Below are 23,921 nucleotides of genomic sequence, written 5' to 3'. Positions count from 1 at the left end.
GGAGGATCCAGAATCGAGGACAATAAAGGACTCTTCAAAACAGGACTTTGCCAACCCGCAGCCTCACATCTTGTCACTGTCTACTTTTCCCTCAAAGACAAATAAGGTCACCTGTTTTCCTCACACGTTCACACCTGTAAGTCTTTGTTCACGGCCTCCTCCCTTTGCCTGGGTTACCTTCCCCTTTCTCTCCACTCATCCTGCTAAGATTACATGTATGCATTCTCTCTCAGGAACTCCTGAATTTCCCAGCCGGGGTCATCTCTGAGCTCCCAACTACAGCCTTATTTTTGTGCCTCAACTTATCACCTCGTGTGGGACCCGCTGGTAGTCTGGGTTCTCTTGTTAGTCACTGACCTTCCCCTAGTACAGGGACAGTCCACGTAGAGAGGCCACAAGAAACGTTTGTCGAACTAAAAGGGGCTGGACAGGGCGGCGGGACTTGTCCTTTAGGATTCCCCAGATTCCTGGAAAGTTGTACCCTAAATCGAACACAATCTATCCTGATACCTGGGAGGTCTCTGGTCATTTTCTCCTTGTACGTTTGTGGGGGGAGAAGGCGAGGACCACTCCAGCTGGACCCTGCCCTGAGGTTGCCCACCCAAAAGCAGCCTTCCCCGCCGTATGGACAAAAGCACGCGGTCACACGGGGTGCCGGGCCAGGGTGTTTTTTTTATCGCGGGAAGGGAGGAGCGGTCGCCCAGTTAGGCCGGCAGACTAGTCGCCCTTGGGCGCAGCTTTCATCCTCATCTCGGCCAGTTTGTGGGTGAGGAAGCCCCACCTGAAGCCGGCTGCGGGATCGGCTTCCCGCGGCTCGGGGCGCTCGGCGGCCTCGTCCCCGGCTTCAGGGTCCTGATCCGGAGCGGGTTCCGCGTCGCGCAGCATGGACGCTGCCGCCGCCTGCTGCTGCTGCTGCTGCTGCTGCTGCCACCTGCTGGCGAACACGTCCCAGAACCCGGTCCCGCGCGTCTCCGCCGCCGCCGGAGAGGAGGGCTGCGCCGCCAGCGGGCTGCAGGAGAGAGGCGGGGTCAGGGGCTGGCCGAGAGGCCCCGGAGAGGACAAAGGACAAGAGGCGGGGTCAAGGGACCAGTAGTGGGGCCAGTGGGGCCCGGGTGAGGTCAGGGGCCGGAGGGGCCCGGGAGACTGGGGGCAGGGCCTGGAGGCAAGGGGAGGGCTCAGAGGCACTGGGAAAGGGGGCTGGGGTGGGGCAGGGGCAGGGGATTAGGTGAGGGGTGTGGGAAGAGGGCACCGGGATCAGGATCCCTGGGGAGAGAGCTGGGGTCAGGGGTTAGGGTAGAGGAGACGGGCGAGGCCAGAGGAGGGGAGCCAGAGGCGCAGGGTCTGGGAAGGTGGAGGAGGAGGAGCCCTGAGAGAGGGGCGGGCGGAAGGATGCGAAGAGACTGTGGGACCCGAATGGGAACGTTAGATCCGGGGAGGGGGCGGGGTCAGACTCTGGGGGCGGTCGTTCCGGAACACGAGGGCAGAGCCCTGGGGAAAGAGACGGGGCGGGGACAGGGGTCTGGTTCTGGGATGGAGGAAAAGAGGGTCCAGAAAAATGAGGGATGCTGGGGAGAAGGATGGGTGGAGCGACCCCGAGCAAAGGAGAAAGGCCTAGATCAAAGGCTTACGGGAGAGGGGGACTAGGGAGGTAGCAAGTAGATGTGGGGGGAAGGGCAATCAAGGAGCAGTGATGAGGCTTGAGGTAGGGAGAGGGGGTGAGCGGGAGGGAGAAAAGGAACCCTGGGGCAGGAGAGATGGGTGGGTCAGGGGGAACCTAGAGAAGAAAGGAATAGGGGAACGCCAAAAGGGAAGTGTGACTGGGCTGGAGGAAAGGGCAGAGATGGAGTGTGTGCCAGAATAGAGCTAGGAGGAAGACAAGGCCCCGGGTCTGACCCTCTATGCCCCCAGCATCAAAGACCTGCTAAGACAGTGGTTCCTAAGCTATTGTCCTCAAGTCTTCAGGGAGCTCGCTGAAAATATAGATACCAGGCCTCAGCCAACACCGGCTGAATCAAAATCTTTGAGGGAGGGTCTGGGAATCTGTGTTTGTCTCAAGTTCCCTGGGAGGATGAGGGTTTAGACCAATACTTGGGAACCACTGATCTGAACCACTCTCTGTTCCAAGCACCTAAAACTTCTCTCCTGGGTTCCCTTATTCTAGGGAGATGACCTCTCCCACATAGATGGGGAGAGAGAGCCCATAATACCTTTTAGCATCTCAATCCCAACAGCTGGTAAATTCCTCCTGAGATCTAACCTAATCTCCCAGATATACTGATTGGGCCTCTTTCCAGCTGAGAGAAACAGAAACAGCCAGGGGCTGGCCCTCCCCAGTCCTCCGCAGTCAGAAAGACAAGCAAACCAGAAGGAAAGCACATGGGAGAAGGGGATCCCCAGGCCCATCCCAGACCCCCTCAACACACACACGTACTGGTCAGCACAGGGCTCTGGTGGCAGAAGCTTGTCCTCGTCTTCTTTGTTAAACAGAGACGACATTGTCAGCCAGCCTCTCGCCCCAACCCCCTGAACCTGGGAGAGAGGGGCTGGGAGTCAAGGATGGCCCCCAGCACCACCTCCCAGGACTCCACAGCAGCTTCTGCCAGGCTCCCCAGGGTTGGGGTGGAAGAAGGGAGAACTCACCCGGCGGGCCAGCTGTGACATGGGATTGAAGGCCTCTTCAGCTGGTTCTGCTGCCTCAGACTCCACTAACGCTGGGTTCTCCTTCTGGGACACAAGACCCCTACCCAGCATGAGAGAGGCCCCAGAGGAATATGACCTCCCTCCCCCACTGCTAGCCTGGTACACAGACCTGGTATTCCAAACCCCATGGAACAGGACGCACACCTAGGCCCCTGACACCCTCCAATAATACACGCAGCTATACCTCTACGCAAAGCTCCCGGTCACACATGTTTCCTGTACAGTCAATCCCCGCAGACACCTTTGAGCTCACATAACTGCCCACCCACAGACACATGCATACACACTGCAAAACATGTGGACAAGGGCTCGCACGCCAATGTAGACACACACCTGTACAGGAGCGTGCCTCCGCATGGCTACAACTCTTCACCTGTATGTACACAGATATATGTGCTGTGAGGCACCTACACAAGAACACTTACACAGTTATACCATTCACACCTGTGTACTTCCACAACTGAAGACAGCTGCATGGAGGCCCACTCACAGCACACAAAACCTCTCCACCCATCCACAGACACCAAGACACAGATGTTCACACACACCCAAACACACATGCCATACAAACATAGTACCTGCGAATGCCTGCATGCCTCTGTAGACTTCTGCCCCCTCAAAACACACTTGAAAATACCTGTAACCAGTTCACACCTGCACACACACCTTAACTGGGGATTCCACATGGATGCCAGTCCCAATACTGACCCACAGATACTTCTACACAAGGCCAGCCCTAGACACCAAACTGTGTAGACATACACGTGTTCACACTGACATAAACACACCCCAGCACTAGTTCCTGCCTCCGCCATATCTATCTGTGCAATTGCCATTTATCACAGCCTCCAGAGGTAAGACTGTTTTGGAGCCTTTTCAATTTTTCTTTTTAAATGTCAGAACAAACATGGTCCAAGTATGGTTCTGTTCTGTTGCTGCTACAGTAACCCTCAGTGTACAAGTGCCACTTCCCCTACTTCCTGGGGCCTTGCTTCCTCTCAAGGTGAGTCATCCTGCTTTTGCTCAGCTCTGCCCATTAGAAAGTTGTGTCAAGCTGAGTGTATCTGTGTGGGTACTGCGCATGGGTCCTAAAAGGATCCCTTCTGTGTGGCAGCCCTTGAGATCTTTGGAGACAGTGATCACTCCTCCAGTGCCCCCCACGTCTTTTCTTCCTTGGTTTTCTGGAATGTCCTGACTTTCTGACACTGCACCGTGCCATTGGTCATCCATGAATTGCCAGTTGCTTCGGCACAAATCTCTCTTTCTCTCTCTCTCATAGCCAGTCCCTTGCCCTTCTTAGTATCTTTCACTCCTGCTGCCCCTCTGCCCATGCCCCATCCAGCAAGCAGGATATTACCCACCTCCTCTGCCAGGTCCTCCTCAGATTCCCCAGTCAGGGTCTGTAGCACTTTGGACTTGTAGGTTTTCCAGAAGGCTTGGTTCATGGCTGCAGGGGAAATGGGCCTGGCACCCAGGCACGGGAAGCACCCAGTGTGTCTGGCTCCAGGAACTTGGTAAGGCTGAGAGCCTGTCCCAGGGATCAGGTGACCTCATTAAAGATGCACCAGCCTCCCCAGATGGCACAGTGCCCAGCAGGTGAACCCGATCCAAAGGAGTCTGTGGTGAGAGCCAGCTTCTGCCACTTCAGCCCCTCGTCTTGACCCATATTCACCAAGAATAATGAAGACATAATGAAGACTCCCTCCACAGAAGCATCCTTCCTGGGCCTAGGAGTTCTTGAATTTGATCATTTGGAATGGCTCCAGAAATATCCTCTTCCATTCATGAATGCCATTTACAAAGTCCTTGGGCTTAGGACCCACCGTGGTTCCCCTGTGACTGTAGCCATACCAGCTGTTCCCTCAACAGGGTTCTGCCCTATGTCTGCACTCAGCCTCTGTGAACTGGAGTGGGAAGGTCCCAAGGCTCCCAGTCGGTGCCCTGGGCTTACATTTCACTGCTTTTTTTGTCTGGGCTGGAAACTGATTCCTCTCCCCAGGGATGCACGTGCTGGTCTCCCTGTTTCCTGGCAACAGGTTCCAAAGAACTGGAGCCCCTGAATTATTGCTGAGTTCCTCTGGTCAGCCTGCACCAGGCTCTGGTGCATGGGGAAAGGCTCTCTGGCTCGCTCCCCACTCTGAGCAAACACCTGGGCTGTATCTCTCCCTTTGATGCCAGCCCACGCCTGGGAGTCCAGGGCTCAGAGAAGGGGCTCAAAGATGGGAGGTCCTTCTGTGAGCATCTCCTTTTCTTGTGAGAGGAGCCGACCCCTCTTGAGTCTGACAGTACGCCTAAGCACTGTGATCTCTGGGGAGGAATAACTGGGGAGGGGTGAGAAGTGGCGAGGGCTTTCTCAGGGACTAGAGGTATCTCTGTGGGGGCCGGGATCCCAAACTTATTCACTCTCATTCATTTATTAATTTATTAACATCACAGACATTTTTTACTGCCTCCCAAAAATGCAGCATTCCCCCCCCCGCCACCCGCAACGCGGAGTCTAAGATCTGGGAACCAGGAAGAGGTGATAAGGCCAGAGGACAGTGCTGTGGGCCAGGCGGGACGGGCAGGGCAGCGGACGGGCCGGCATCCCCCCAGGGCACGCACCACCCTCCCCCTCCAGCCACGGAAGAGGACGCTTCTTGGGGCCCGGCCCAGAGCTCCGTCACTGACGTCGACGGCCGCCTGGGGGCGCTCGAGGCGCGGCCCGCGCAAGTGACGTCATCAGAGGCGGTCTGGCAGAACCTGATCATTCCCAGGGCGTCACAAGGCGTCATTGAGCAGTCCGGAAGCGCCCACGCGTGTTCTCCCAAGTCGGCTCTGGGACCTCTAGTCCTGCTGTCACCCGTCATGGGTCGCTCCCGCCGGACGGGCGCGCACCGAGCGCACTCCCTGGCCCGCCAGATGAAGGCGAAGCGGCGGCAGCCGGACCTGGATGAGATTCACCGCGATTTGCGGCCCCAGGTTGCCGCACGGCCCCGGCCAGACCCAGGCGCGGAACCTGATCCCGACCTGCCAGGGGGCGGCCTGCATCGCTGTCTGGCCTGCGCGTGAGTTCCGGCCGGGCCCAGCCTGAGGAGGAGAAGGGTCCGCGGTACGGGCCGGGGGTGTGAGATCAGGGTCCCGGGACGCGCAGGGTCTCTTCTCCTGGGACCAGTGGGTCTGCCGGCCTCCCATCCCTTCAAGCACGGAGCCTAGCATCAGGGAATGAGCTAGGGTCAGGGAAATAGGCGTACCTGAGAGGCATCACCTTCTAACTATCCTTCTTACCTCTCATCCCTACAGGAGGTACTTCATCGATTCTGCCAACCTGAAGACCCACTTCCGATCCAAAGACCACAAGAAAAGGTACGAAGGAGTAAGGAGAGTATTGATGGATGTGTGCCGGGCAGACAGGGCTTGCATCTGGTCAGCTCTCAACTCCTATTCTTTTTCCCAGGCTGAAGCAGCTGAGTGTGGAGCCCTACAGTCAGGAAGAAGCAGAGAGGGCAGCGGGTATGGGTTCCTATGTTCCTCCCCAAAGGCTGGCAGTGCCCACAGAAGTATCCACCGCGGTCCCTGAGATGGACACGTCTACCTGACATGGCCTGAGGATGCAAGGCAGAGGAGCTGCCCATGGACAGTGATGCAAAGGCCAGGCTGGGAGAGACTATGCCAGTCTTTTTTGGTTTGGAAAGTAGATGGCCTCTTCCGGGTGCCCTCCCTCCCAATAAAAGAACTGGATAAAGAGGGCTTGCCTCTGACTCGCTAACCTCCAGGCCACTCCTCCAAATTCAAGCCCTGTAAGGGTTTCTCTCTATTCCTGTGTACAGGGCCCAGGGTGTTTACTCCCTACTTGATTCAGCTTTAAAACCTGAATCCTTTTCTTCCCTCAGGGCTCCTGGCATCTGAGCTGAAGCCCCCCCATTGCAGCCCAGGTGTGTGGGGGGGATGGGTAGGATCAGGTTTATACTACCTTGCTTCCAATGAGGGCAGGGAGTGACACCCCCCCCAGAAAAGAAGTAGGCTCCTGAGATTGTAGCCCCCGAGAGTCACCTACCCGCCCAGGGCCCAGGTGAGAGGCTGCCCACTTCATCATGGAGCCTGTGGCGGCCGCCGCTGCCCCACCATCTTCCAGACAGCATAGCAGGAGCCACCCAGCCCGAGGATAGCCAGCAGTGCAGCCACGATCCCCACCAGTGGACTCCGGGGCTCTGCCTTCAGCTCCCCAGCTATCTGCATCTGGAGGTGCACAGAGGGTCCACCTGAGGGGTCAGCTGAGACTTCTGGGAAGGTGGGGGGTGGAAAGGGGCTGAGAAGCTACAGCTGAGGGAAGGAGATATGGATACCATTGCTGCCCCAGGGAGATTCCACCCCAATCCCTCTCGCTTCACTGCCTATGTGGGCCCTGGCTGCTCAGGCGGCAGGGAATGTGACAGCCTGGCTGCTGGGTATCATCCCAGCCATGGTAGGGGGAGGAAGGGGTCGGTCCCAGAAGCCACCATTTGGGGTGCTTACCTGTAGCACTCGGAAGTAGCCAGGTGTCAGGCGTCGAAATCGCATGGTGGGTGCCGCTAGTCTTCCTGATGTCCTGTGGGATGGAAGCGGGAATGAGGACCAGTGGCGTTCATGGTACCAAGAAGTGGAAATTAGGACAGAGAGGATGCTCACCAGCGCCTGCCTTCCCAGGTCTGGCAGGGGGCGGGGCAGCTAGACCTTTAAATCTGTCCCTTCCCCCGCCTGCCCGCCCTGCCAGCCTTAGGAGCAGCTGTCAGGAGAGATCAGCATCAGGCCTGAGCAGCACCTCCCCCACCCACCAGGGAGTGCAGGCCGGATAGGCAGGAGAGGCCTTGCCTGGTAGTGTTGAGAAGTCTCAGGCCTGGACCAGGTATGGGAGGGCCTCCCAGCCCTGGTCGTGGCCCTAACCCTACCTCAGATGATTGGATGTCGCCAGTCAGCTCTCAGCAAAGGAGGGGTTGGGTGCCTTATTAGCACCCCCTCCAAACAGGAATAGGCCTTTTTCACTCGGTTTCTGTTGGATCAACCACACCTACCTTGGGGGAAGGCACATTCCACCCCTTTCTCCAAGATGGAGTTTCTGTAGGGACTTCCCTACCTCAGCTTGGGGACAATAATAAAAGATCTGCATCTTAAGAAAGCTGTCTGAGTGCTAAAAAATAGTAGCTGACTGGGAGTTCCCTGGTGGCCTAGTGGTTGGGATTCCAGGCTTTCACTGCCATGGTTTGGGTTCAATACCTGGATCCTGCAAGCCACGTGGCATGGCCAAAAAGAAAAAATAGTAGCTGACTGTGCTGGGCATTATTCGTATGATTTCATTTGGTATTGATTAACTCATAAAAATGGGGGGACAAGCATATTTCCAGAATACCATGTAGAGTATCTGCATATAGAGAGAATGGAAGAACACCCAGAAAACAGTAGCCCAACCTGGGCAACAGGATAGGGACATGCTGGGGAAAGGGCACGTCCTCCTTCCACTTAATGACCTACTGTTATCGCTGAAATTTTTACAGCAAATAGATCCAAAGACCTTTCATAAACTCATAAAACTACCTTCAAAATAGAAGCTGCCATTTACTGTGCCCCTAACTTCCTAGCTCTGCCACGTGTTGGGGGCCCAGAGTAAAGGCACTGGTGTGGTTGTTAGGACCCCAGTCATTTACAGGGAGTATCTGAGTACACGTGGTAAGTTCTTGTCGGTTTCTCCCCTACAGGATTGTGAGTTGAGGGAGGGCAGAGGCTGGCTGGCTTCTCCCCTCTATCTTGTGCTAGCTCAGGGTAGGTGTTTGATGAAATCAGGATGGTGGAGATAGGTCTGTGTTTATTGGGTTTCCCGAGTGCCGCAGGGAGGCCAGTGTAAGAAGAGGCAAAAACATTAAAGGGGAAAGCACCGAGGAGTGTTAAAGGGATACACACAGTGCAGCGTATGAGGACATGAGGCCAAGGACAAAGCCAGAGAGGTGAAGGCCAAGTTGCAAATTGGGAGCCTACTGGTTCACAAATGAGGGAGCAAGTCCTGTGGGGACCTGGTGAGCTGGAGTCCCCTTGAAGCAGCCGACGATCTGCACTCATGTTTGATGCCACATGTGAAGGTGGGATGGGGTGAACAGAGCTGGCCAAGTTTCAGAGAACTCAATTTGTATGTGAAGTTGTTAAATGGTGACAAAACACACACACCACATGGACATTTGTGGGCCAAACTCAGACTTCAGGTGTCTGGGTGACAATCAAGATCATGACAGCTTTTGGAGGCCAGGTATTGGGGTACTGGTAGAGATTCCAAGTTAGGTGACACAGAGGGGCAGGCCTCCCAGGCCCCTCCCCATGGAATTAAAACAAGAATAACTCACATCTACTTCATATTAGATTTCAAAATATTTAAAAGACATCCTCACAGAGCTAAGGTCTAGTCACACACACCCCCCCAGCCCCTGGCTTTTAGAGAGGAAGAAACAGGTTCAGAGAGGTGTAAGGGGTGGGCTCAGTCACACAGCAAGTGGAACTGATTTTTTTTTTTTTTTTTGACTGCCCTGGGTCTTAGTTGAGGCACGTGGGATCTTTTTTAGTTGCAGCACGCGGACTCTTAGTTGCGGCGTGTGGAATCTAGTTCCCTGACCAGGGATCCAACCCAGGCCCCCTGAACTGGGAGCATGGAGTCTTACCCACTGGACCACCAGGGAAGTCCCGGAACTGATTTTTTTTTTAATTGAGATGTAGTTAATTTACAATGTGTTAGTTTCAGGTGTACAGCAAAGTGATTCAGTGATATATATATAAGAATACATGTTATATATATATATATATTTTTTTTTTTTTCTTTTTTTAGCTGCACCACACGGCATGTGGAACTTCCCTGACCAGGGATCAAACCCGTGCCCCCTGCAGTGTAAGCACAGCGACTTAACCACTGGACCACCAGGAAAGTCCAAGAATATATATATATTCTCGCATATATATTCAAATTCTTTTCCCTTATAGATTAGTACAAAATATTGAGTATAGTTCCCTGTGCTATATAGTAGGTCCTCGTTGGTTATCTATTTTATACATAACAGTGTGTATGTTAATCTCAAACAAGTGGAACTGATTCTGCCTGATTCCAAAGTCCTGGGAGTCCCCTGGCCTGGGATGATGATGATGATAACTGCAGACACTTAGTCTGTGTTAGACATTGTTCTAGAGGAAAGCTCTTAACCTGGGCTTCCCAACTCAGGGGGCCTATAAACTTGCATGGCAAAAAAATTATATATTTATTTTCACTAACCTCTAACTAAAATTTACCATTTCCTTCTTTATGGATTGAAGTATTAGCAGTATCTGTGGCTTTGTCACCAGTAGAAATCACAGATATTTTCATATCAAATTGTTGTTATCACGAGTATCCCAAAATATCACTTATGCTCATAACGATCTCAAAATGGTGACAGTTATTAACCCACTGCTAAATCACACCGTTTCAGACACTCCTGCAGCATAGCTGCCATTGCTGGTGCCCAGTAGAGCGTCAGTGACCAAATGGTGAATCCACCTGCTCTCACATTGGTCACCCAGCTTATTTGTTATCCTCTTGCATCCCCTATCTGTAGGTGTTTGCTGATCAATAAGTGCAAGGAGGTGAGTCAGAGACTTCCTCCACAGTTCAGTGTTATTCATGCTGAGTAACAACATGCTGATCATTAGAAAAGGAATTTAATTTGCCAGTCTTGTTATTTAATGCTGATAAATGCATATTACTATATCATAAATTTGTGGTTTTCAATATATTTTGATAATAACTGTCCTCCTTGTAATCTTCAGCATTTTGCTTTATGCTTTTAAAAGCATCATTCTAAGAAACTGTCCAGGGTTTCCACCAGATTGCCAAAAGGGTCCACGGTGCAAAAAAAGAGGGGGCTAAAAACCAGTTCTAAAGGTTGTAGAGCTATTAACACAGGTACTCTGCATAGCAGCCCTCTGAAGTAGGAACTATTATATCCATTTTACAGACAGGGAAAGTGATGCCTGGTGGGTAAGCTTAGCCCTTGGTCACAAAGCTAACAAGCTGCCAAGCCAAGATTTGCACCCAGGCTCTGGCTTCCTAACCTCTGCGCTTTGCTGCCGTGCTCACTGCTCACTTTTTGGCCCCTTTTTGAGGAGGCTTGAAGGTCAGGGTCGCACCCTGCCATTTGAGGCCAGTTTGGGGCGGGTATCCCAGGCCAGCTCTGAGGTCCCCTGGGTCACACATCAGTGGCACCACCCCCAGGTCTGGCAGCCCAGCTGCCCTAGGATGCCTGAAGGGCAGGGCAGGTGGTGGACAGGCAGCAGGCCAATGGCTGTCACAGCACCTCACCTAGCCAGCTTTGTGGGCCCAGGTATGCTAGTGGCTCCGCCCCCAGCCCAGCCCAGCCCCTCCCCAGGTCAGAGCTCTGGGAGCGGAAATTCCTGCGCGGGCGAGACGGAGCGGGTGCGGATCCGAGAAGCCGAACTTGGCCATGGAGCCAGTAGCGACCTGGACCCCCGGGAAGGTGGCGGCTTGGCTGAGAGGTGGGTGGGGCTGGGGCAGTGTCGGGCTGGAGGGGCACTGGGACGGGGAGAGGAAAAGGACAAAGGACCTGCCGAGTTTGTCAGTTGGTTAGTCAGTCAACAAGTATTTACAGAGTGTCTGCCGTGAACCTGGCAGAAGGATAATGGAGATGACCCCGGGGGGGCCCCCCCGGAGGACCCAGAGGGGGTCTCCCATCCCCCCAGAAGCCCAAGAAGCCTCCAGGGTGGCAATGGGGAGGCAGTGGTTGTGTAAGGAACACAGACGGTGTCTCGCCAGCTGCCCGCCCCCTCTGCCCCAGGGTGCAGTGGGCTGTTATTAAACCCATTTTTCAGAAGCCGAAAACTACACACTGAGCCAGGAAGTGATTTGCTGAGGCTTTGGAATAGAGCCGGTGGGGTGTCTTTTCCCTTCCCCCCACCCCGAAGCTCCCAGTGAGAGCAGAAGCCCGGGCCTGACCGGAGGGGTCAGCACAGCCCCTCCCTAGGCCTCCAGCGGGGATGAGCCCAGTTGGGTGGGAAAGGTCCCAGACTGTCAGCCGACTCAGAGAAGTGAAGACCTTCTGACATGCAGCTGGGAGCCGGGAGGGGAGTCAGGACACTCCTCCTACAGGGAGGAGCCAGAGTGGAGGGGGCGGCCGGAGCCCAGTGAGGGCAGGCTCAGGGTGACCAGCCCCCGTAAAAGCAGGGATTCAGGGCTGGCGTCAGACTCCCAGACTGAGTTCCAGGCCCAGCCCCTCCACTCACCAGTTCTGTGACTACAAGTCTCAGTTTCCCTATCCATAAAATGGGAAAGGCAACTCTGATCTCATGAAGTGAACCAAATAAGACAATCATGTTGAGGGCCTGGCACGTGCAGCTCAACATCAGGGTCTGTTGGGAGGGAGGCAGCACAGCACATTTGCTGTGTGCACAGGAAGGGAGGTGCTCGAGGGCCCAGAGCCACGGAGTAACAGGTTCACGAACTCCTAGTCAAGGGCTCTTAATGTCACACAGGGAATGAGGGAGAGCTATTGATCACAAAAGACCCTGGCTTGGAATGGTAGGGGTTCCTTCAAAGAGTGAGAAAGCTGTTAACCTCTATTTGTATGTTTTCCCACCTGTAAAATGAGGATAACAGTATCTCTGCTTTCTAGATTCGGTGAGGATTAAATGTGTTAATATGTATAAAGCCCTTAAATTTTTCCTAACACATAGTAAGCATTCACTAGATATTTTTCTTACTTGTGAGTGTCTACCTTCTAAGAGGCCTGGGCTGGAATTAGAGATGAACACTTGTTTAAGGTCCAGTCCTTGAAGAGCTCGTGATCAAGTAGGCGAGGTTAGTGCTTTGATGCAGGGGTTTGTGGAGGTGCAAGGGGCAATGAGAGCAGCAGAGGCCCCCAACCCAGCCTGGGGAGTTGTGGAAGGCTTCCTGGAAGGAGTAAGATGAAAAAGGACGTGAAGGAGCTGGAAGAGCAGTCCAGGCAGAAGAAAGAGCACATTTGAGGACCCTGAGGCAAGAGAGCATTCCAAGAGCTGCAGGGAGTTAGTGCTCTGGATCTGAAGGGTTGAGTTCGAGGGGCTGTGCGCCAAGAGGTGACTGTAGAGGCAGGTGGTGGCCGGATCATACAGGGCCTTGGGGATCACGGTAAAGAGTCTGGCAATAATAATACGGGGGCTGTTACTGTCTACCATGAACCAAGGCAATTGGCCAAGTGCTTGACATGTGTCGTGTCATTTAATACACATGATTAGAAGGTAGGTGTTTTTATCTTCCCCATCTTATAGGTGAGGAAACTGAGGCACGGAGTAATTAAGTTACTTGCTCAATCGCTGTCACTCGGGTCTCCCTGACTCCAAAGCCCCATCAAGCATGACTTGAGCAGCATCAGAGCACCTGGAGGATTTGTTAGAATGCAAATTGCTGGGCCCCGCCCCTGAGTTCTGATTCAGCAGATGTGAGAATTCGTTTGTTTTTGTTTTTTTGGCCGCTCGCTCGGTGTGGCTAGTGGGATCTTCATTCCCCGACCAGGGACTGAGCAGGGGCTGTGGCAGTGAGAGCCCAGAATCCTAACCATAGTCACCATGCTGTACATTACACCCCCAAAAGTGACCTATAAATAGAAGTTTGTACCTTTGGACCACCTTCACCCATTTCCCCTACCCCCTCATCCCCTGCCTCTGGCAATCATCAATCTGCTCGTTTCTATGAGTTTGGGTGTTTGGGATTCCACATGTAAGTGAGATAATACAGTATTTGTCTTTCTCTGTCTGATTTATTTCACTTAGCATAATGCCCTCAAGGTCCATCCATGTTGCTGAAAATGGCAAGATTTCCTTCTTTATGCCTGAATAATATTCCCGTGTGTGTGTGTGTGTGTGTGTGTGTAACATTTTCTTTATCCATTCATCTGTCAGTGGGCACTTAGGTTGTTTCCATGTTTTGGCTTTTTCTTTTTTTTTTTTTTTTTTTTGGCCATGCCACGCAGCTTGTGGGATCTTAGTTCCCCGACCAGGAATTGAACACGGGCCACAGCTGTGAAAACACTGAGTCCTAACCACTGGACCACCAGGGAATTCCCAGAATTTGTATTTCTAACAAGTTTTCCAATGAGGCTGTGGCTGCTGGTCTGGGGACCATCCTTTGAGAACCACTGCCCTATATGACCCTACTTCTCAACTCAGTAGGCTTACCTGTGAAATGGGCAGGGCAGAACACTGCCTGGGTCTCAGGGTCATTGGGAGAAGGACTTTTGCACTGACCAGAAAGGCCTTGACACCCCCTGGCTCCCCCATGCTGACCCTCGTTCTTCCACCAGGGCTCGATGATTCCCTGCAGGACTATGACTTTGAGGACTGGGAGCTGCCTGGCAAGTACCTGCTCCAGCTCTGCCCCCGAAGCCTGGAAGCTCTAACTGTGTGGCCTCTGGGCCACCAGGAGCTCATCCTGGAAGGGGTGGAACAGCTCCGGGCCCTGGTGAGTGAATGGCGGCCACACTGGCTGCAGCTTCCACCCACCTTGGGGGTGCTGATGGGGGGCTGGCCGCTGCCAGGAATTAACCTGCCCCTCTGTGGTACAGAGCTCCGGGCTACAGTCAGAGAACCTGCAGAGCCTGACAGAGGGGCTGCTGGAGGGGATCCGGGCATTCCAGAGCTTAGTCCAAGGTCGCTTGGGGGGCTGTGCTGAGCCTCCTGCAGATGTCCTCAGCGCGGCCATGGAGCTGGTGCATGAGGCCCGTTCCCTCCTCTTCTGGCTCAACAGGTACTTCGGTCTCCTCCTAGGGTCTGAGTAACTGGTGAGGGGACCCTTCTCATCCTTGGCTTCCTCTGGGACCTGGGAGAGAAAAATAGAGCTTTGCTCTTGTTCAGATATAGTGGAACTGGGCAAAGAGGTTAATTGGTCTGTGTAGGGGCACTGGGTTGCCTGGGTTCCCACCCCACCTCGAGCTTGTAATCATGACAGTCACATCAACAGCATTATATAAAGAGCTCTCTACCCACTTCACTGGCCGCTGCTTGTCCCATAGGTCCCAGCTCTAATGTCACCTCCTCAGGGAAGCCTTTCCTGTTAACACACTCTCAGAGCTCCCTACACTTCACAGCAGTAGAAGTTAAATCATTATTGATGTAATTAGATGTTTAATGTCTGTCTCCCCAGTGCCTAGAACAGGGCCTGGCATTTATTAGGCACTTGACTAAGGTCTTTAGATGTATCAGTCATCTCCTTTACCCCAAATCAAAACCCATCAGAGTCTCAGATGCGTAGCCGGCACAGGGTGGTTCAGTGGCTTGACTGTTAAAGCTCAGTTCCCTAACCACTGCTCCATCCTTCCCTCTGCCAGGTACCTCTTCTCCCACTTAAATGACTTCTCATCCTGCCAGGAGATTGGGGAATTGTGCGGGGAGCTGGGCCAGGCATTGCAGGAGGTAGGAGAACCAGAGGCCAGGCTTGGCCCAGGCTGTAGAGACCAAGTCAGGCTAGAGCTTTTTATAACTTGTGAATCAGCACAGGATCAGGTGTGAGAGCAGGAAGAGGCGAGGGCAGAAAGAGAGGAGGCCCGGCCACTGGGTAGGGGGTGATGGTGGCGTGGGAGCTCCTAACTGGCGAGGGCAGCACAGGAAGTTTGATTCTCAGGAGGGGGTGGAGCGGGGGAGGGCATGTGTGGTGACTTCTGGGGGCCTGGCATCAGGGGGATGAGACCTCCGTGCGAAAGCTCTAAGGCCATGTAGTTCTGGGAAGGGGGCCAGGGTACGGGCCGCCGGGAGGGACTGCAGGGAATCCCCCTGCCCTCAGACGAAGGCAGTGCGCCCTGCTCAGGGCGGGCCCCTGCTCTCTCACTCTGCTTCCAGGACTGTCCAGCGGCTGAGAAGGAGAGCAAAGTCCTGAGGATTGTGAGTCTGGCGGGTGAGTGGGGTGTGGGGATGGGGTGGGACGGGGCTCAGGCTAGACATCCTGCTCTCCATCCGCCAGAGCAGCCACGTGGCCGGGATCTGCCACAACATCCTGAGCTGCAGCCCAGAGGAGCTGCTGGAGCAGAAGGCCGTGCTACAGCACGTGCCGCTGGACGATCCTTCGGTGAGCCCTGACCTCTCAACTCTCACCCCTGACCCCTTGGCAGCCTTGTCGGGGCCCTGAAATCTGGTTCTAGGATCCCACAGAATCCTATACTGTCACAGCTGGAAGGCCCTGTTTTTTTCTTTTTTTGGCCGAACCGTGTGGCATGTGGGATCTTAGGTCCCCCACCAGGGATCATACTTGCGCCCCCTGCAGTGCAAGCGTGGAATCTTAACCACTGGACTTCCAGGGAATTTTTGTACAGATGTTAAAGGCCCAGAGGACTTCCCTGGGGTCTCACCGTCATTCAGCCCCTTCTCCGGTCCTGAGGGGCTGCAGCTGGTGTGGTCTCAGGTGACACATCCCAGCCCTGGGACACGGACCTAGGGGAGAGGGGAGAGGACATGAACTTTTTTGCTTTAATCTTTGACCAGTTGGGAAAACCAGAGGCCCCAGCCCTGCCCTGTCCCGCTCCTGTCCCTGAGGTATGAGATTCTTCAGGAAAGTTGCTGAGAATCTCATACCTCAGAAGTCTGCAACCTGCTCCCCTCAGCCCTTAGGGGAGGAGGAGGCAGAGCCCAGAGAGGTGCAGCAGTGAGCCCAAAGTCACATAGCAAGTCGAGCGGTGCCAAGCTGAGGCCAGCTCTCTCCCCCATTCCCCTCACCTGTGAGTCATGGTGCCTAGCAGGGGTCCTGGCCCGGCGGTCCCACACCCTTAGTGACTGCAGCCTCTGCCCTGCAGGGCCTGGAGATCCACACCACCAGCAACTGCCTGCACTTTGTGTCTCGAGTGGGCACCCAGGTGAGGCTCCTCCACCCTTCTCAGCCGCCCACCCCCGTGGCCCTCCAACCTGCCAGCCAAGCCAGCTTCCAGCCCCGTGAGGGTGCACCCTCTGAATCCCACCCCCCACCAGGTCCCCACTGATTCCCGGCTGCAGATCCTGCCTGGAGATGAGATTGTCCAGATCAATGAGCAGGTGGTGGTGAGTGAGGGGAGGGGCGTGGTGGGAGGAAGGGGGTCCTGAGTAGAACCCAGGTCGGTGGGTGGGGAGGTTCCCTCGGGGAGACCAGGGCTGTGGGAGCTGCCTTCCATGAGGCCAGCCAGCTCACACAGGTCAGAGGGGCTCGTGGAGGCTTCCTGCAGGAGGACGAGGTGAGGCTGAGCGGGAGGCTGAGGGAGTGCTCTGAGGCCAAGGGCTGTCGGGTTGCCTCAGAGCCTCCTGCCCAGTTCAGTCCCGCCGAGCATCCCTGCCCTGCCCTCTGCCCTGTCCCCCAGGTGGGCTGGCCCCATAAAAACGTGGTGAGGGAGCTGCTCCGGGAGCCAGACGGGGTCAGCTTAGTGCTGAAGAAGGTCCCGGTGCCAGAGACACCCTCACAGGTACCTGCCGCCTGCCCCTGCCCCCAGTCTGCTTTCAGACCCCTGTCTGTCGCCAGCTCCATCACCTGTTTCTGATTATCCCTCAGACCCCTCCTCAGGCCCTGGGCCCCCCACGCCCAGTGAGCCCATCGCCGGCTCCTGCCCTGCCGTCTCCCAGGTGACAGGCTCGGGCCCCGGGTAGGTCTTGGCCCCGGGTAGGTCTTGGCGGGTGGGTCATGGCTCACCTCATCCCTTCCTGATCTCTCCAGGGCCCCATCGGAAGACGTCTTCGCCTTCGACCTGACTTCAAACCCAAGTCCCGGACCCAGCCCTGCTGCCTGGACAGGTAATTTCAAAGCCCCACCAGTCAGCAGATGCCCTGGACAAGGCATGTGGGCTGCCTGATCCTGGACTCTTACACCCCCACCCTACCACTGGGCCCGGGTCTGAGCTCAGGGACCCTCCCTCTCTCTCCCCGCTCCCTGACAGCCTCGACCTCCCTTGACCCGGAGCCCCTGCCCAGCCCCCATGCACCCTCAGCCACACTCCTAGCTGGGGTAGCAGACGCTCCAGAGCCCCCAGAACACCCTGACAAGGTAAGCTCTGGGGCTCAGCAAGGAGGGGTGTGTGGCTTTGTACCCATACGCTTCTCTAACCTCCTGTGGTCCTTTCAGAGTCCTGTCCCTCGTCGCAAGAAATCAAAAGGTATGAAATGCACCTGACGGGGTGGGGGTGATGCCCTGATATGAGGAGCTCTTATAAGTCTTTACAGTGCTGGGCAAGACCCCCCCCGCCACAACACACACTTCACACACAGCCTCTCCTGGAAACAGCTCTGTTTCTGGGGTCAGACAGACCTATGCTCCCAGCCTGGGCCTCTCGCCAGCTCTGTGACTTTGGACAAACAGCTCATCCTCTGATCTTCAGCTTCCCTGTCTCTAAAACGGGAAGAGTCATCCCCACCTCAGAAGTGACACGTGTAACATTCTGAGCCCAGAGCATGGGTTCAGAAATATCAACTGGGGGTGCTCGTGGGGGGCAAAGGAGCAGGTTGGGGGTCCGGGACACCCCACCAGCCCCTCACTGACCAGCGCGCTGTGCTGCTGCAGGTGTGGCGACGCAGCTGAGCCGCCGGCGGGTGTCCTGCCGGGAGCTGGGCCGGCCTGACCGTGATGGCTGGCTCCTGCTCCGCAAGGCGCCCGGGGGCTTCATGGGCCCGCGCTGGCGCCGCTGCTGGTTTGTGCTCAAGGGACACACGCTCTACTGGTACCGCCAGCCCCAGGTGAGACCCCATACACACACACAGGTAAGCGAGTGAGTCACCTCAGGGCCTCGGCTCTTGTCCCTCCTCCACGGTCCACTCCCATCTGTGGTCACAGGTGGGCCCCAGTGTTCCTATGTGTAAAATGGGGACACTCTTCAGAGAGAACCGAGCAGATGTGTGTACATAAGCGGTCTGGAAGAGGTATCACAGGCCGGGTAGAATCTCTTTGATTCCACCCGCCTTTCTTTCCTCTTCTGTTAATCTGTTCATCCTAGTTATGGGCCATTCAAGCAATTGTTTATTCTTTCAACTAACATTCAAGGTGCCTACTGTATAGCCAGCTCTGGGCTGGGCCCTGGGACACAGGGAAGAATTGGACCGTTTCCGTTACTCAGGCCGGTGGGGAGAGGGAGGAATACACGGTCAGGGACAATATGGGAACACGTACTACGATGGCAGAAGAGCCAGGGGTGGGTGGGAACCCAGCAGAGGTGGCCAGTCCACCTGAAGAGTGGTGAAGGCTTCCTGAAAAATCAATGCCTGAGGGTTAGTCAGATGGAAAGGAGAAAGAAAACCAGGCAGGGAGAGGAGCATTTGCAAAGCAGCTTTGTCTGTGTCTGTGATGGAGCAAATGCATGAGTAGGCTCCTCTTCCTTGGCTGTTTCTCTGGCTATCTTTGGCTCCCCTTGCCAGGCTCAGAGGCACCCCTTGGTCACACCTCCTGACCCCACCCCAGCTTCCTGCCCTGAGCTCTGGGCACTGAGAGATGGGCGTTTAGAGAGCCCAGGAAATGCCCTCTCCCCTCCCCCGCCCTCAGGAGCCTGACTGGGCCTTGAGGGTATTGGGGCTTCAAGCTGACCCTCACACTATGATCTCCCCAGGATGAGAAGGCTGAGGGCCTCATCAATGTCTCCAACTATAGTCTGGAAAGTGGACAAGATCAGAAGAAAAAATAGTTAAGTCCTGAGGTGTGACAGGCTGGGGGTGGGGAGAGAAAGGGAGAGGTAGGTGACAGGAGGGGCGGGTGGGGGCAGCAGGTAGCTGGGATGCCCAGTCCAGCCTCTCCGCGGTCTGGATGGGCACCCCCAGGTGAGTGAGGCCCCTCTGCTCCCTGGCAGTGTGTTCCAGCTCACCCATAATGTGTACAAACCCTTCATCTTCGCTGCTGATACCCTGACGGACCTGAGCATGTGAGTGCCACCCCCTTCACCTCCACAGCTTGCTCGGGAGTGCCCGGGGGCCTGGGCTCAGGAGCCTGGATTCAGAGCCCAGCTCTCTGATAGGGCTCATCAAGACACTCACTCTTCTAAGCCTCAGTTTCATCTTCTCTAAAATGGACTAAGAATTCCTATCTCTCAGAGTTGCTCTGAGGATTAAACTAGAAGATGATATAGGCGAAAGCCCCTGGCATACAGTAAGTGGAAACTCCCTGAGACCCATTTGCCCCTCCACAGGTGGGTGCGCCATCTCATTACCTGCATCTCCAAGTACCGGTCTCCAGGCCGCGCCCCCTTGCCCCGAGAGGAAGGTGGGTGCCTCACAGGGCTGGGTCTCCCCTGAGCCTCTGCCTTCCCTGGGATGGGGGCTGGGAGCTCAATTCCCCCGAGCCCACCCCCTGGCCGGCCCAAACCCTGTGAAGCTGAGTGGGTTCCCCAGCCACTCTTGTCCACCCCAGAGTGCTACAGTGAGACGGAAGCAGAAGACCCCGATGATGAGGCTGGATCCTGCTCAGCCTCGGTGAGTGGGAGCTGACGTGGGGTGAAGAGCAGGCCATGGACCTCAGACTGATACCCTCCTCTCCTTCCACCTTGCCCCCAGCCCAGCCCGTCCCAAGCTGGGAGTTCGCTCCACGGAGACACATCACCTGCGGCCGCCCTCACGCAGGGCAGCCCACCGACCTCCTTCGGCCCTCCGACAGGTGCCGAGCCAAGCGGGGGGCGGGGCTGGGAGCCGAGACGGAGGGCTGGGGGCGGGGGCGGGCACACGCTCACCCTGCTCCCCCTCCCACAGACAGCAGCGAAGGGGCCCTGGAAGGAATGGTACGGGGGCTGAGGCTGGGTGGCGTGTCCCTCCTGGGCAGGCCGCAGCCCCTCACTCACGAGCAATGGCGGAGCTCTTTCATGCGGCGCAACCGAGACCCCCAGCTCAATGAGCGAGTGCACCGCGTGCGGGCGCTGCAGAGCACGCTCAAGGTCAGCGGGCGCAGGGCACCGTTAGGGGCTGGGCTCGGGGCTTTCGGCTCGGTTCCTGGCCCTCAGCCCTGGGCTCTGCTGTGGACCGGGCTGAGTTCTAGGTTTCTGGAGCTAGGCTCTCGATTTGAGGATGGGGGCTGGACCAGGCCAGGTGCTGGGTTCTAGGACACTGGACTCCAGAGCTAGCTCTGGACTCAGGCTCTGCCCGCTCCCTGGGTGATCATGGCCCTAACCCCTACACCTCTTCCAGGCAAAGCTGCAGGAGCTGCAGGCCCTGGAGGAGGTGCTAGGCGACCCCGAGCTCACTGGGGAGAAGTTCCGCAGGTGGAAGGAGCAGAACCAGGAGCTCTACTCAGAGGGCCTGGGGGCCTGCGGAGTGGGGCCGGCTGAGGGCAGCTCCCAAGTCCCAAACTCTGACTCCAGGGGACCGGCTTCCCACCCTGCAGCCTCTCAGCCTGAGGAGCACTCCTGTCTCTGCCCCCTGACCCCAGAGAGTGACCTCTGACCTCCTGACTTCTAACTCTGGCCAGTACCCTAGCTCCTGACCTCTGGCCTGGAGGGCCACCTCTGACATATCTAGGACAGAGCATCCCTGCATTCTGTTCCAGTTTGGAAGTAGCGCTTGTCCATGGTTCTGTCCCAAGCTGACTGCCTCTGCCTGAGCTGCTGACATTTCTGCTCCTCCCTCCCCTGGAGTGGGGTGAAGTGAAGTGAGCTTTGCGCCAAGGAAGGAGCAAGAGGCGGGGCCGAAAGAACTCTCTCCTACCCTGTGCTCTGTGGGGTCACAGACCTGCCCCCTCCGCCCCGCAGCACTTCTTTCCCCAAGCCAGTCTGTACCGGCATTCTTCACTTTACCCAGGAGACACTTTTCAACTAAATAAAGTCAGTTTCTTTAACAGAAATCTACATGTGCCTTTGACTTCTGTATTAGAATCTGGAATCTGCTTCCCGGAGGGGACTGGGATGAAAAGCTGTCAGAGCGGGGGGTGAGCACTTTTGGTAACTAGCCCACTCTGTGGCCCACCAGCCTGGGCTCTGTACCTGAAGCCCCATGCCTACCAGGGTGCTGGGGACTTCTACCCATGCCCATCAGAGACCGGAGTGCTCTCCTGCCCCATCTCCAGGGGCAAAAGGTGAAAAACAGAGACCAGCCTTTCACCCTACAGCTGGGGAAACGTACCTTGCCTGGAAAGGCGGCGGGAGGTGGGGGCAGCCCTGGAGACTGGAGTGGTGGGATGGGGTAGCTGGTGGGCAGGGTTGCAGGCTGAGGTCTGCTAGGAGGAGGACCACAGAACGAAACACCTTTCTCCTCTTCTCTCCTTAGTCCAGTCTCACTCCAGCTCCTAGACGCAGAGCAGGGACCCGCCCCTGTGTCTCCGTCCAGGCTGCACAGGAGACCTGACCTGCTCTCATCAGCCTCTGACCTCTGACCCCACCCAGCGCCTTGGTGTCCGTGGCCTCCTCTGTGGCATGCTGAGGGGAGTCAGTGGGAAGAGCTGCTCTTGGTGTGAGAATTCCTTGGTGGAATGCGGACAGGTGGAGGTCACAGAGGCCTCTATGATATCACCACGAAGGGGGGCAGGACAGCTTGGAATGAAGTTTCTTTGAGGAGTGGGAGGGACACTGAGCAACTATGGCGGATAACCAGAGGACCTGGTGGCAGCACTGGACCGACACCACCTATATCATGCCTTTGAACCGCGTGGTAGGTGGTACCTGCCTGGCTGCACTGCGCAAGCTGGGCATCCTGGGGCGGGACGGGCACTGGAGGACCATACTGGGTCCGGAGGTGCAGCGGCTGCACTGATGGGCCCTCTCCTCACCCTTGCAGAGGGCCGCTCACGAGTCCTACCTCCGGCCAGAGGAGCAAGTGCTCATCAACCGCCGAGATATCACTAGCAGCAGTAAGGTAAGGCCGAGGCCGGGCCTGCAGCCTGTCGGGGGGCCTGCAGCAAGCCTCACCCCCACAGTGACCCTTGTGCAGCTGTGTCTATGGGGCAACCGGCCCTCAGAATACCTCTGCCCCTTCTGCCTTCTAAATGTCCCAGCTGTGATCCCTGCAGCTGGTATGTTAGTAACCACCCAGCTGTGCCCCTACAGGAGCCCCTATATAATGACAGCCACTCCCCAGCAAAGACCCCAAAAGAGTCTCCCTTACAATGACCCCAATAAAGACCATCCAGCAGTGACCCGCTTTTAGTGGCCATTTAGGTAGTGACCTCTACATTGAGGCCCCCGTTCCATAATCCCCTCTCAGGCAACTTCTTTCCCAAGAGTGGCCCCCAAGGGTCCCTATTCACTGAGAGCAAACTTCCAGGCAGAGGCCTCCTACGGTGGCACCTGCCTGAAGGAAGGTCCCCTGCCCTCTCCCAGGATGCCTGGGACAGGCAGGAGTTCATCACTCGCATGTATGTCAAGGAGCTGCTCCGACACCCGGCCTTCCAGCTGCTGCTGGCCGTGCTGCTGGTGGTCAACGCCATCACCATCGCTCTCCGCACCAACTCCGTTCTTGGCCAGGTGGGACTCCAGCCTGACCTCTGACCCCACTGATCTAACAGGGGCCTGGGCAAGTCACTTCCCTCTCTGGGCCTCGGGCTCCTCATCTGTTCATGATGGTTGGATTGGATGCTCTTCAAGGGCCTGTCAGTGCTGACTTTCCTAAAGATCAAGGAAGACTTCGTGGTGGGGGGAACCCAGCTTTGAGAAATGCATTGGATTTGCAGAGGAAGGACAAGAGAAAAATGGTGTGAGCAGAGGCAGGCAAATGGGTGCCTTGGGGGGAAGGGTATCCCATTGTAATCAATAGCCACTAAGTGAGAATCACTCTGTACCAGATACTGCACTCAGTGCCAGGTATGGACACAACAGACCCAGTTCTGTCTCAGATAGACAGACATATCACTCCATATCACAGAGTATGTGGAAGCTCAGAGGAGGCATTGACCCTAATCTGGGAGTCAGGGAAGGCTTCCTGGAGAAAGGGACATTTAAACACAGAGCAAAGAATGAATAGGAGTTGGCCAGGCAGAGAGAGGTGGAGAAGAGTGTTTTGGGCAGGACAAACAGCATGGAAGTGAGTTCTGCGTGTCCAACTTGAAGTTTGCTATGGCTTGGGTCTTACCCTTGATGTTTTAATTTCTTACAAGGAGTCTACCACATACATGAATTGTGCTATTGAAAATCAATATTTTTATTTTTTTTTAATTTATTTTATTTTTTTTTTTTTACTTTTTTTGCGGTACGCGGGCCCCTCACTGTTGTGGCCTCTCCCGTTGCGGAGCACAGGCTCCGGACGCGCAGGCTCAGCGGCCATGGCTCACGGGCCCAGCCGCTCCGCGGCACGTGGGGCCCTCC

At 55.8% G+C, this 23,921-nt stretch overlaps 5 protein-coding genes across 6 annotated transcripts in view; 3 read left to right on the top strand and 2 right to left on the bottom strand.

Annotated features, from left to right (window-relative positions):
- Positions 1-661: 661 nt before the first annotated feature.
- Positions 662-4,219, bottom strand: CUNH1orf232 (chromosome unknown C1orf232 homolog). Its single transcript, XM_028486023.1, has 4 exons — positions 4,062-4,219; positions 2,641-2,724; positions 2,432-2,529; positions 662-1,009 (listed from the first exon to the last, which is right to left on the bottom strand). Exons 1-4 carry the CDS (start codon positions 4,143-4,145, stop codon positions 718-720), a joined length of 558 nt encoding a protein of 185 aa, XP_028341824.1. The 5' UTR covers positions 4,146-4,219; the 3' UTR covers positions 662-717.
- A 1,141-nt stretch (positions 4,220-5,360) lies between these two features.
- Positions 5,361-6,426, top strand: ZNF593 (zinc finger protein 593). Its single transcript, XM_007111335.3, has 3 exons — positions 5,361-5,747; positions 5,983-6,045; positions 6,137-6,426. Exons 1-3 carry the CDS (start codon positions 5,548-5,550, stop codon positions 6,276-6,278), a joined length of 405 nt encoding a protein of 134 aa, XP_007111397.1. The 5' UTR covers positions 5,361-5,547; the 3' UTR covers positions 6,279-6,426.
- Positions 6,427-6,515: 89 nt separating this feature from the next.
- Positions 6,516-7,746, bottom strand: ZNF593OS (ZNF593 opposite strand). The gene has a single exon (XM_055083217.1). It carries the CDS (start codon positions 6,916-6,918, stop codon positions 6,772-6,774), a length of 147 nt encoding a protein of 48 aa, XP_054939192.1. The 5' UTR covers positions 6,919-7,746; the 3' UTR covers positions 6,516-6,771.
- Positions 7,747-10,991: 3,245 nt separating this feature from the next.
- On the top strand, positions 10,992-21,523 carry CNKSR1 (connector enhancer of kinase suppressor of Ras 1). Of its 2 annotated transcripts, none has more exons than XM_055083216.1 (21): positions 10,992-11,201; positions 14,019-14,176; positions 14,280-14,461; positions 15,042-15,126; positions 15,550-15,591; positions 15,671-15,775; positions 16,497-16,556; positions 16,669-16,737; positions 17,031-17,132; positions 17,219-17,289; positions 17,381-17,457; positions 17,601-17,707; positions 17,786-17,816; positions 18,221-18,393; positions 19,257-19,330; positions 19,494-19,565; positions 19,830-19,903; positions 20,051-20,112; positions 20,194-20,293; positions 20,386-20,567; positions 20,818-21,523. In XM_055083216.1, exons 1-21 carry the CDS (start codon positions 11,006-11,008, stop codon positions 21,070-21,072), a joined length of 2,277 nt encoding a protein of 758 aa, XP_054939191.1. In that variant the 5' UTR covers positions 10,992-11,005; the 3' UTR covers positions 21,073-21,523. The 2 variants fall into 2 exon arrangements, with proteins under 2 accessions (XP_054939191.1, XP_007111396.2); XM_007111334.4 differs by having other exon boundaries at positions 11,119-11,220; positions 20,818-21,519.
- Positions 21,524-21,626: 103 nt separating this feature from the next.
- The window catches only part of CATSPER4 (cation channel sperm associated 4), a 15,063-nt gene continuing 12,768 nt past the window's right edge, over positions 21,627-23,921 (top strand). Inside the window, exons 1-4 of the mRNA XM_007111333.3 lie at positions 21,627-21,700; positions 21,892-22,272; positions 22,399-22,476; positions 22,941-23,084. Of these exons, the coding sequence (XP_007111395.1) occupies positions 22,201-22,272; positions 22,399-22,476; positions 22,941-23,084 (294 nt within the window). The 5' untranslated portion in view covers positions 21,627-21,700; positions 21,892-22,200. The remainder of the gene's footprint in view (positions 21,701-21,891; positions 22,273-22,398; positions 22,477-22,940; positions 23,085-23,921) is intronic.

Source organism: Physeter macrocephalus, unplaced genomic scaffold (assembly GCF_002837175.3).
Source record: "Physeter macrocephalus isolate SW-GA unplaced genomic scaffold, ASM283717v5 random_531, whole genome shotgun sequence".
In the NCBI taxonomy this organism is placed as follows: domain Eukaryota; kingdom Metazoa; phylum Chordata; class Mammalia; order Artiodactyla; family Physeteridae; genus Physeter; species Physeter macrocephalus.
This window is presented reverse-complemented; position numbering and strand designations above follow the sequence as displayed.